The sequence below is a fragment of the Carettochelys insculpta genome, chromosome 19 (genome assembly GCF_033958435.1).
Source record: "Carettochelys insculpta isolate YL-2023 chromosome 19, ASM3395843v1, whole genome shotgun sequence".
Classification (NCBI taxonomy): domain Eukaryota; kingdom Metazoa; phylum Chordata; order Testudines; family Carettochelyidae; genus Carettochelys; species Carettochelys insculpta.
The window spans coordinates 21,708,259-21,721,336 of NC_134155.1; the positions used below are offsets into that span (position 1 = coordinate 21,708,259).

Sequence of the window (13,078 nt, forward strand, 5' to 3'; positions counted from 1 at the left end):
CACCCTTCCCACTGTGAAGGGCTTTTAAGGCCTCTTATTAGACCAGTCGTGGAGTCAGCTGACCCCAGTGAGGCTGAGCCATCTCCTGCCCAGCTGCCTGTGTGTGCCCTGCTGATGCTCCTCAGGACCTTCTGCTTGTTTGGGCTCCCTCTGAGGAGGCCCTTTGCGCTGGTCCTGCCACACCTGTTATACCACATTGTAACACAATCTGATTCATCTTAGTGTTACAGTTCCATTTATAAAGGGATAAAAAAAGATGAATAGATTGTTATGGAGCCCAACAGGTCTATAAGTTATAAAACCATAACTTATAGCTATTCATAACATGACTCATGGCCATAACATGAGTATGATATTATAACCTTTTTATAAATGGAACCCTAATACATAATGGCTGTGTCTACACTAGCCCAAAACTTTGAAATGGCCATGCAAATGGCCATTTCGAAGTTTACTAATGAAGCACTGAAATACATATTCAGCGCCTCATTAGCATGCAGGTGGACGCGGCCCTTCGAAGTAGCTGGGGTCCTTTCGAAAACGAGCTCTGTTTGGACGAGCCGCGTGGCAGCGAGCCGCATCAATTTTGAAGTCCCCTTATTCCTATAAGCAGATGGGAATAAGGGGACTTTGAAGTAGCTGGGGTCCTTTCAAAAAGGAGCCCCATTTGGACGAGCCGCATGGCAGCGAGCTGCGTCAATTTTGAAGTGCTGCAGCCGCTGGCATGCTAATGAGGCGCTGAATATGTATTTCAGCGCTTCATTAGTAAACTTCGAAATGGCCATTTGCGTGGCCATTTCGAAGTTTTGGGCTAGTGTAGACATAGCCAAAGTGACCCAGGCTCTTTTAATATTCCTTTTGCGGCTCATCAATAATATCAGGTGGTATTTACAGATATGGTTTCTTTAAAGTTTAGATTGATACAAGTAAAAATTAGTGACTAGATCTAATTGTAACAGGGAGGTAGCCATGTTAGTCTGTATCCTAACAAAACAAAAAAAGCAGTCATGAAGGACTTTAAAGACTAACAAAATAATTTGTTAGTCTTTAAAGTGCTACGTGACTGCTTTTTTGTTTTATATCTAATTGTTACATATTATTATGCGTAATCTTTTTATCCAAAACTCTTGAAATATATGACAATTCTTAATAAAGCTACCACTGTGGTAGGTAAATATTATAATTACTTCCGTTTTAGTGTGTATAGAAAAAGGTAGAGAAAGATGAAGTGATTAAGCTTAGGCTATTCAACTAGTCAGAGGCAGAGTGAAGAGGAAATCCAGATATCCTGGCTTCCAGTCCGCTGCTCTAACCATTTCCACACTGCATTAGGGAGAAACACAATATTAATAAAATGTTAAAATTACTCAGCTAATTTCTATAAAATATCTGGAAATGTAGATATTAAGAGTCACTCAATGAGCAACACAGCTACTTTACACCTATTCAGGCATTTTATTTTTGAAACTGACATAAGTGACTTTGCTAAAAATGTCTTAGGCAACCATGAAAGTTCAAACTCCCCCTTTGATTGCTGTGTATGAAAGTTGTAACCATATGAAAAGCAGGAGGTAGGAGATTATAAAGGACATAAAACATGCCTGATAAGATAAATAAAACGTTATCCCTAGCAATAATGCTGTAAGTTTCTTTTTAAAAATAGAGTTGGTGATTACACCATAATTCCCGTATTACATCTATTTTTGGTCATTTGGGTTTCTTTGCTACAATAAGTGAATAGTGGCCTTTCATTATTCAGTAAGGGCCCTTGCACGCCATAGATCCTTAACATAAAGAGGTGACCATTTCTTTTTCAAGTAAAAAGATGTTATCTTCCCCATGCCTATTTAAGTACTTTATTTAACCATGCAAAATTACTGCCTGGCCTTCTTTGAATTGTAGTTTTTCAATGAGTCAGGCAGCAATATGTTTTCAAATAACTCATGGCAGAAACAGGATCTAATCCTTCCAGAGGGGCTGTGATTCTGTAGCCAACCAAATTCTCAAAAAGGCAGGAGAGATTGATTGTTCTTTACAACAAAACAAGCCTCCTGTGCTGACCTATTGGGCAATAATTGGTCTCAGTGATGTAATTTAGTGAGGCTGGCTGGATATTTTCGGTCAGTTTTAATTGAATGGAAAATTGATTTTTCAGATAAGCTTCCCTGCCATCCACAAAGGTAGCTGTTTTCCTTGAACATTTCTGATTATTCATTGACAACCAAATGCCATATTGTCCTGAGCAAAAACAGAACAAATGTTTAATTTTCACCTGGAAATACTTTTTTTCTGGTTATAAAAACTTTAAAAAATAGTTTTCAGGTTTTTCATTAACAGACAATACTTTTTACTGAAAAATTTTGATGAAACCAAGTTTTTTCCATTGTCATTGAAATCTCCCTTCCCTGCATCTTCTAATCAGCTCTAATATTTGTCAGTAAGAGCTGGATTTTCAGAATTACTTGCTTTGGGCCTAATTCTGTTCCCATTGAAATCAGTGGTTCATTGACATGAGTTAGAACAGTACGGAATGCTTTTGAAAATCTCGCTCTAGGACACTCAAAATGGAGATGAAATACTCTAGGGCCACATCTACATGAGCGGCTTTTCCTGGTAAAAGAACAAGGAGCATCTACATGGCAAAAATGTGCTTTGACAATTTATCGACAAAACCCAGCACGTCGGCCGGCAGTGTTATGTCTCTCCCCGTTCAGGTATAATGCCTCCCTCGAAAGTTTTCTCATGATAAAACAGCTAAAAAGACACTCTGGTGCCCTTTCGTGGGCAGACAGGGCTCCCAGTTCACTGGGCAGCCCTGGTTGCAGGGCTTCCGGTCAGCTGTTCTGTTGAGAGGGCCGGATAGTCTGGCTACTCTCTGTCGACAGTGCAGATTGCTCTTTTGATCTGCTTTTATGTGCAGACGCACTTTGATGACAGAAGTTTTGCCAGGAAATTCCTTCCCACGGTAACTTCTGTTGATGGAGGCTTCTCATATAGACGTGGCTTTTGTCTTTTCAAGGATAACCATGTGGCAAAACCAGGTCAGGTAGGAAGATTATTTGGGTTTGATTCTTTGCTTGATCATTCCTATTTGACCAAGCTGCAAAATTTTCAGAAGTGGCAACTGATTCTGGATGGCTCCATTTTGACATGCCTCTCAGGCTCTTGGTGGTCAACAGGAGTATTCTCTCTAATTTTTTCTACCCATGTGTGGAATAATTTTATGTGCACCCAGGTATGTGTGGATGTGCACCAGCAGTAGAAACATATGCTGGTGCCTGTGGGTGCTCTGCTAATCAGCTGGGTGGCACCTGAATCTCTCCTCGGTGGCCACCCAAGCACTCAGCTTACAGAGAACACTGGCCCACAGGTCAATTTATATATCCAGTTCTGCAGAACTCCATTGCAGAGAGGCATTTCTACTGACCTATTTAAAGGCTGGCCTGTGATTTTTACAGCAGATGGTGAGGTCTGGGTAGGTAGTCATCATTCTCAGCTTTTTGAGGAATGTACAAAAAGTAGAAATTGCAGAAGATTGATGTGAGGAACCCAACTATAGTTTGAAGTTCCCTTGCTGTAGAAGGCAGAGTATAAGATGCGGTTCTAAACAGTATTGGGATACATGCCGGCTACCTTTATTCACATTATGTCGCTGAGACTCTCTAGATCTAGGTATGAAGGGCCATATCTTTTGTAAACCATTTATAGAGCATTTTTAGTTGGGTCATTCTGTAACTAGCTGATTGCACAGAATCAACTTCTTTTTGACTCATGATGGTGTTAGAATAAAGTCCATCTGCAGAGAACTTATTACAGCTGAGATAATTGAATCTGGCAAATTGTTAACTCATTAACATATTAAAAGGATTTGAACAGTGGTGGAGCTTCTGCTTGTTTATGGCAGCCTTCACTGCAGCGTATTCACTATTAACGCACAGAGAGAATGCAGCAATTTCTGATTGTTGCTTGAAATGCTAGACAGCACTGCTCTTCTAGAGCTGGGACTAGAACCAGGATGCCTGATGTCCAGGCCTGCTTCTTTAAGGACCACAACTCATGCTCTCTTTTTTTCCCAGTGCAAACATGTCAAAAATAAACACTCCCAACATGAAAACTGATCTTATTCTGTGTACAGACCTATTCCCTCTACTCTAACTGTCCTAGAACAGACCCATTAAAGGTACCAGTTAGCTGCAGCAAAAAGATCGGTGTGACAGGAACATTGGTTTAAGAATAGCCCCTAATTAGAACCACCCATCACTGTGTATGAGTTAGAGACAGGAACTATGTCACTGGGCTAGACGCCCCCTGCTGGTCCAGGACAGGAGCGAGTGAATCAGGCTACATTTACACTCGGAGGTTTGACTTAAAGCAGTTAGCTCGATATTGGCATGTGACTGTCTTCACTGTAGTAAATACCATTAGCTCAATTTAGGGAGCACTTAGATCTATGTCATAATATCGTGGGAACCTGCTGGGTGTAGCATCAAGTTTGAATTTAAACGTTTGAATAAAGGCCAGTGTGGAAGCGCCGCATCTTAAAATTGAATTTATTAGCCTCCAGAGGTGTCCCATGTGTAACCCACAATGCCCCACAGTTCTCCACTGTAGCCACTGCTTTCCAGATACGCAGGAGTTAGGTGACAGGAAGATTGTGAATTTCAAATCGGGACCAAGAAGCCTGTGGCTGTGGGGTCATATTTTTATGAGAGGCTGAGAAACATCTTTCTTTCTTGGCTGTTAGTGCTGTGAGTGTATCCTCCCATTACAAATAGCCCCAGCCGGAGTTTGTGGTTCTGTCTCTAACTCTGCTAGCTGAGTGGTTGGTATTTTTTTCTGCGCTGCCTGGTGCCAGCTGCTGTCCTGACGCATCACGTGGCAGCAAGGCTGGGGAGGGGGTCGTGATTGCATAAGAGGCCGAGAAACTTCTCAGGGGTCAATATTTGTGCACAATCCCCCTCCCACCCCCACAGGCTCCATGCAGTCGGAGTCTTTCCCATGCTCAACAATGTCATGTGCGTAGCCCCTGACCACGTAAAAGTACGTGCCAGCTGTTCAGGGCTGACCATGCTGCCAGGCAGCACCATGTCCTAGCTTGCACATGGTTAGAGCTCCAACGGTGGGAAAGATTTCTGGGGGCTTGCAGCCATCCAGGGGGGAATGTTTCAACTGGTCCCCCACCACAAATATTTTGGGGCCTTTCTGCTGCTGGGGGGAAGTCTCTCCCAGTGGCTAAGATTCTGGGGGTGGTGCTGCCGCCTGGGGGGAGTACTTCAACTGGCCCCTCACTGAAACCTCCCCTCACTCCCCACCCCAACAAGGACCTGGGGGGCTAGCTGCCACAGCGGGAAGTCTCCCCCAGTGCCTATAAATTGTAGGGCCTGGCTGCTGCCCAGGGGGAACAGTTCAAGTGGCCTTGGAGCCACAGACCCTGCACCCCACATCCAAAAAAGATTTTCAGGGACCCTGGTGACTGGCCATCCAACCTCCCAAATACTAAACTGCCCCATAACAGCAATGAAATTTGGAGAGCTCCATCCCCCATGTTGGCAATACCTGTGTAGTGAAGAGGGAAGGCAAAAATCTTTTCCCCTAGCCTTTTCTATCCTCCTTCTTCTAACTTTGGACCCCTTCATGAAGGTAAGAGTGAGTGGAAGGCCAGTTGAGAACACAGACTGTGCACAGAAGCTGTGTAATGGACTGGGAACCCCAAAACCCTCTCCTCAGCAACTCTGTTTTCAAAAACTTTACTATGTACTCTTTCTTCACGCTTTTCATTCTCCATGTATTATTTTCAGGGATCAGATACAATCAAGGGAGGAGGGACAGTCTGTGGAGGGCCAGTTGAGAAGACACCTGATGATTTTTATAAAATCTTTCATAATTCAGTTACAGAGGAAAGATTTCTGTGCATTTGGTGATCTTTGTTGATGCACTCGTTTTCCTTCCTTCCACCTGGAAAAATGAATGCTTAACACGGGAGGGGAATGAGGGCAATACAATGTAGGAAGATGATGTCAAATACCAGTGAAAATACACAGAATGCTACAGGGATGAGGGAACTGTGGGATAGGTTCCCACAATGTACTTCTGCAACAATTGATGTTTGCCGATTGAGTGTGGCAGCAACAAGTCGACTTTGTGAGGAGCACGTGGGGAGGTGAGGATAGTCAAATTTCAATTTACAAAAGCCAGCATTATGAAATTGATATTAATAAATTTGAATTTATCTCATAGTGTAGACATAGCTGAATCTCATACCTATGTCTCTGCATTCTGAAAAAACTCAAGCAAGTGCTGACCCTGAGTGGAGGTAGGAGGTCTCCTGGGGAGAAATGTTTGCTCTCTCAAAGACCTGGGAGAGAGAAGGAATCTGCCCCTTCTTGCCTATTTTAATTCTCTGCCTGAGTCTTACTCTTTCCCTTGTAATAACCTACCCCCAGGAGTTAAACCTTCTCTCATATGAATGAATCCCTACAGCATCCTTTGCTAATTTCCACCCTTCCCTGGGCAGCTAGGAGGAATGGCCCCAAACCAAAATCCCAGATCCAAACACTCTGAGCTTTGGGGATAGTGAATAAGGATCGAAATTTCCCAGAAATACAGATTCTGTCCACCTGGCAGAAGAACTGGCTTTTCTCTGCACAGTTCACATTTTCTGGTGAGTTTTATTTTTATGTTAAAACTTTGGAAATCATTAACAGACTGTGGCCCTGTTGGGCTGTGGTGTTAACATCCCACAGAGATCACCTCTCCCACAGTCAGCGTGCACAAGTGATGTGCTTTGTTTGTGGTTAACAATTGCCTTAGAGGCAGAGCCAGTCCAGTGGGACCTGGTCAGTGGGTGGGGGCCCAAGGAGGCATGCCAACAATGGGGCTTGGCAGGGGGGTAGTGGATGCTATAGTCAATTGGAGTATAGGGCCCTGAAGGTGTGGGGCCCAAGGCAACCACCTTGTTCTCCTTGCCCTAATACTGGGCCCACCTATCATCTAGCAGTTTACTGCTTCAGAAGCATCAGGTTTTACAGCTACCCTTTTTCTCTTGGATTGGCTACAGTGCTTGGAAATTCCTTTGTGGAGTTATGGGAGTTTTCAGTTGTTCACGATTTTAACCCTGGAACAGGCTTTAATGTCTGATTAATACCAAGGAAACAGTTGGAATTCATCCGCTGTGATTTGCAGGAGTGCTGGGAAGAAACTGGACTTTATAAGCTGGTCCAGTAACCTGCCTGAGTAGGATAACAAAGGCAGGTCAGTGTCACTGACTCCAGTAGCAACCTGCACATCATACCAGCAAATAAGGAACTGATTGTGTCATGCTGAACTTTATCATTAAGCTAAAATATAGTTGTGATGGGATGTGGTCATAGAAACCCCTTGGGATGTTCCCTGGTGTGCTGATCATGCCACTGACCTCTCTCTGCCTTCTTACTCTCTGGCACTCCCCGCCACCTTGTCCTGCTGGGCCAGATCCTCTGGCCTCCATCAGCCAAAGCACAGAATTGGAGTTACCACCCCTTGAAGAACAATGCATGCACTACTGACTCACTGCACCCCTGGGGAGGTGCAGTTCTAGGGCATAGCACCCAGGAAACCAACTCCCAAGAAGGACTAAAACCTGAAAGAATCAGAGGCCTTGGCACAGTCAGAGGAGCATGAGGTGACCAGAGACTTGGTGGGATGACTCACATAACTGGAGTATGGCCATGGAAGGGTATGAACTGTTCAGGAAAGACAGGCAGGGGAGAAAGGAGGACGAGTGGTGTTGTATGTGAGAGAGCAGTATGATTGCTCAGAGCTCCAGTATATAGAGGGAGAAAAGCCAGTTGAGAGTCTTTGAGTTAAGCTTAGAGGCGGTAGCAACAGAGGTGATGTTGTGGTTGGCGTGTACTCTAGACTACCAGGGCTATGTCTACACTAGCCCCCTCCCTTCGAAAGGGGATGATAACGAGACACTTCAGGATATGCTAATGAGGTTCTGTGATGAATATGCAGCTCCTAATTAGCATAATGGTGGCCACAGCACTTCAAAAGTGCTGCTTTCAATCACATGTGGCTCATCTACATGGGGTTCTTTTCGAAAGGACCCTGCACAGTTTGAAATCCCCTTATTCTACAACCAAATAGGGAGGTCATGGGTATGTGTGAAATTGAACTGTCAGGGGTTGACAGTCAACCCCTGTGCTCTTCACTGTCGTGAGGAATAAGGGAGTTTCTCCCATCGACCTGCCTCAATGAGGACAGCAAGAAATGCTGGTCATAGATACGATTTCAGCTTTGCAATTGCCATAGCTGGAATTGTGTATCTATGATCGACTTTAAGGTCTAGTATAGATCTGGCTTCAATCTCCTTTATGTAACAGGATCTCACTGTGTTTCTTCTGTACCTCATTCCACAAATACCAACTTGGTTGTCTCAGCTGCTCAGGCGGTGTGGCTTTGGTCTGGTTTAACTAGATATTTCACTATATCTTTTCCTTCAGAAATCTGATAATTCCAAATGGTGAGTGCTCCAGCTTCAGTCAGACAAGGGCTGTTCAATCTAATTATTGATTGGCTTACTCTGGAATACCCATGTGCCTTCTCCAGCCCTCTTCAGCTCCTTTGCTTTAGACCTCACTGAAAATCCCACATTTGGGCTAGTGACAGTGTGTCTGATCCAAAGTCCATTGAAGTAAATGGAAAGACTTGTAATGACAGTAATGGGCTTTGGATTAAGCCCTTAGAGCTGTAAGGTTTGAATGTTAAGAGCAAAATATAAATCCAACCAAACCTTTCTTGAGACTTGGTCAATCCCACCCCCCACCGCGAGGCTCCAAGTAAAACTGCAAGATCAGGCACCTCACAAATTATAGCAGCTTCAGATTTCTTTAAGCTGTGGCATTCCATATAAAACTATTTAAAATAAGACAACTGCTATTTTTAAAATAAAGCGGTCCAGGAAAAGATTGAGATTCAAACAGTGATGCTCTATTTTCACTCACCTAAAAATCCAAGAACCAAGTTTAAAGGCAGGTATATTTAGAAATGCTTCCCTGGGACTTCAGAGCTGCAGTCAAGATTATACATCAGTTGAGCAAATAAGCACAGGCAGGTTGGTTAGAGTGCAGTTAAAGAGAGGGTTTATACATCTTCCCAAATATTTATTTAGGCCTCCATGAAACTGTAACTATTTGTGCATCATCTTTGCAAGGACCAAGAAGTCAAGTTATTTTCACCCTATGTGGCTTTACTTGTGTATGTTTAGAACTTCACTCGTTAGCAGGAAATAATCTCACTTAGTCATAACATTTCATTTATGGATTACTATGCATCTCCAGCTACTCCTTTCTTTCTCTTTAAACAAAAAGCTTACATACATCTGGAAACACTACTAGGTGAATACAGGATTGTACCAGCAAATTTTAAACAGTAACAGAGGCTGCAAATTCATTGCTTTGCTTTTCCATTCATCACAATTTGGACCTTGTGATTCTAGCTGTATTTTTATTAGATATTTTTTTTTACCAATGCTTATAACGGGTGACAAAGTGGCACACCAGGAGACGGAAGGAAAAAGTTCATAAGGCGAAAGTGATCTGTTCCATCTTGGGGTATAAGAGGAAGATTGCCGTGTCGTTATTACAGGTTGAACCTCTACAGTCTGGCCACCCTTGGGACCTGATCAGTGCCAAACCAGAGAACTTGCCAAACCACAGGAAGTCAATATTGTTTAGCTCAGGAGTTGGCAACCAAAATAGTAAGAAGAGGCATTTTTTTTTCATTTGAGTAAAAAAACTAAATAATTCAAGAGCCGCAATGCATGTGAATACGAGATGGTCCTTAATAAACTGTCAAACTGTACCTTTTGTAATCCCTATTTTAATAACAGTGCCCAGACAATAATTTGTAATGCAATACGTTTGGGGCAGGATGCTTATGAACTTTTTATATATTCTATTTCCTCAGACTTTACATGTGTGCTTGTACCACTGTCTTCCTGATTTTCACTCCCGAGCCTCCTCTCTCTGTGGAGGACACTAGGGGGAGCTATCCAATGTTTTGAGATCATATATTGTTTGCTATTTGGATATGAGTTGTTTATTTTGGGGCTTTTAGATGTTCACTGTTTATCAAAAATAACCAGGAGGGTTTTTTCTTTTACTTTGTAATTATAGCATAGGGAGGAACAAAGAAGTCCTTAAATAACTGCATTCAGCTTCGGAGCTGCAGGTTGCAGACCCCTGGTCTAGCAGCATTTCCAACACTTCCACTGCTTACTGGGCTCTTAGAAGACATTTAGGGGTAAATTAGACCTAAATAACAGCACAGAACGCTGAGAGCCAGGACTGGTGGCTGTTAAACTTTATGGGAGTGCAGGAAACTTGGCTACACCCATGATAAGTGGACATCCAGCTAACTAAAATCACACCAAACCAGGCATGTTGCTGGACCTGAGAATGCTGGACTAGAGGTTCAACCTGTACATTTCCCGTGATATGTCACAAAAACTTGTTTTGGACGTGTTCATGGCATTTGTCAGGACTTCTCCCTTTCTACCAGACTGCAGATGGATTCTTTATTGTCCTGGGCTTTAATTGTAAAATCTAGATTTCAGATTCTAACTTGTGTAAATTGTCATATCTACATTGACTTCAGTTCCTACTCCACTTTAGACTGACTGAAAAGCTGGCTTAGCCAGTTCTACCTGCCAACTACAACAACTGTAATACATAGTCTAGTTATCTATTAGGGTATGGTTACACGTAGAAGACACAGTTGAATTTGGGGCCCTCGTTAATTATTATTCTTATTAATGTGGATTTCACCTAGTGGCCCCAATCAAGCTCAGACTTGTAGAAATCCTTTAGACCTGCGCCTGCAGCTCCGGTTCCAGTAGTTTTGCCCATGCTGCTCCGTAGGGGTGTACAAGGTGAGTGGGATGTTCCTGCTTGTCCACCATCAGCCTTCTTTCACTGGCCCATTTAATCAGTCCTCCTTCTGCATTATAAACCTTCAGGCAAGTTCGGGGGGCTTGTCCGGCTTCACTTGACAAAAACTCATTCACGCTCTGGGCAACCATGGAAGACCTGTATCCCACGGTGCAGTAGCAAATTACTTTTTTATGTGGTTTACTCTCTGGAATAGAACAGAACAAATCAAGGATGGAGTTTTTAAAAGTTATGTATAACTACATGTTTTTTTCACTAATCCAGTATTGCCAACTCCCAACGATGGAAAACTGGGCCCTCAAAAATCATGAGACTAACTTTAAAAATCATGAGATCTTTTTTAAAAACTGAATTTGCAGTGCACTTTATTCAACTCTTACTTTCTGAGCCATTAGCGTATACTGGTGTGGGAGCTTGCAAGGGTTCCACATTTCAGGTTTTGCATCCAGGAGTGCTGAGAACTTACTCTTTTTAAAGCTGAGATTCCTACATATTCACTTGACTCCAGAGGCTGGGGCTTTAAACAAAATTAAATTTTCATAAGAGTTGGCAATACTGTTCTTATGGTGATTATTTCAGCAATAATGACCTGAGCACAGGCCACATCCCAGCATCTTTGTAAACCCCTTTAGACACAAAATTTGGTTTGTCTCATTTTATGATCACAAAATTTAATATTAATGATGATTATACATAGCAATGAAAACAATTGTTTCAGATTGAAATGCCCTTTCTTCTGGCTCTACAGCTCTGAGCCAGCACATGAGACCCTGAGACCCTCAGCAGTGAGTGGTTCTCAACCTATATATCATTGGGAGCTGCATAAATGGGTGGTATGATCCACATCCAATATACCTGTATGGCCCTGAGAATGTCACATGGGCCTCAACTGTGTGCTGACTGAGCTACAAGCAGCCTGTGGGCCACAGGGTGAGAACCACACCATGTAGGCTGAGTGCCATTCAGAAAGTAAAGTAATCTAGACTCTAGAATAGTAATCTAGATAGTGCAGTGAAAAACAGATGAAAAATTAATCAGGTTTTGGGTTAGTTTAGTCTTCATAATCCTGAGTGTCATTAATAACCCAGGTAAAGCTTTTTTTAAATGTTAGGGCCCAAGTTCTTGGCTCTCGCTGAGAAATAGCTCAGGCGGTGATGCAAAAGTGGCCTTAGCATGTCCCCAATAATCAGGTCGCTGTGCACCAAGCCATTCGCCAGTTGGGCAGAGTGCTTCTGAAACTCTGGTCCCAGGTCTGCTCAGGGAGCTCTTCTAAAAATTCTTCCCTTAGGGCAGCCTGGAAGCTGTTTGCCAGAACAAACACAGTTTACTGAGATCTCTTCTGTACCTGGGAGAAGCTGTGTCTGCACAAATTCTCGCAGGGTCTCACTCTCTGGGTCAAGGTGTATTGCCCCTGGCAGATGGCTGACTTCAAACTCAGCAGCGCTTCGCGTGTCCTATAAACCAAACATTAACCATTTTTAGCTCATTAAAATAAAATCTACAATGCTCTATGACTGTTTAAAATATGCAGCATGATGTCTAAGGTCAGATCTATTATGCTACCTTTTAGTTGTCTGAAAGTGGAATGTACCGGAGGGACGTGCTCATGTGACTATGTTCAGAAAAAGCAGCAAAAACGTGAATCTTTGGACAGCCTAATTTATGGCTTCAATAAAATTTCATCTGTGTCTAATAAACTTCAGATGAAGATTGTTTCACCAAGGGCCATCACGGGATGGGGCTTTGTGAAATGCACATTACCTGCCAGTCCCTTGACCTCAAAAATAAAAACTCAAGCAAACAGTCAAGCCTTTAATTAAATATGTCCTAACAAGCATTTCAGTCAGCGATAGCTATGATCTCGTTTCTATTGAGTTACAATTATAGAGTTGGAGTAAAAAATTGCAGACTTTGTACAGTCTTGTTATAAATATAACATAATGTGCACCCTGTTCTCTATTATTTAACCATATTTGAAACAGGATCTTCTACAGTCTGCACAAGTTCTGTCTGACTTAGTATGGATGAAATCCTTCAAGACTTGTTGGCAGGATTAGAGACAAGACAGCCTTCTAGGTGGAAAAGATGTTTAAAGCACAAAGGTGGAGGAGGTGAGGCCTAAGCCTTAGGCAGGAAATACTTCCTGT

General features: G+C 42.8%; 1 protein-coding gene across 2 annotated transcripts in view; it reads left to right on the forward strand.

The window, feature by feature from the left end:
- Positions 1–13,078, forward strand: part of SLC13A5 (solute carrier family 13 member 5) — a 60,294-nt gene that overhangs the window by 40,967 nt on the left and 6,249 nt on the right. The window contains exon 11 of one of the 2 annotated variants that reach the window (XM_075013258.1): positions 12,502–12,673. The exons of the other annotated variant lie outside the window; for it this stretch is intronic. Within the exon in view, the coding sequence (XP_074869359.1) occupies positions 12,502–12,543 (42 nt within the window). The 3' untranslated portion in view covers positions 12,544–12,673. Of the gene's footprint in view, positions 1–12,501; positions 12,674–13,078 lie in introns of those variants that run through there. 2 annotated transcript variants of the gene reach the window in all.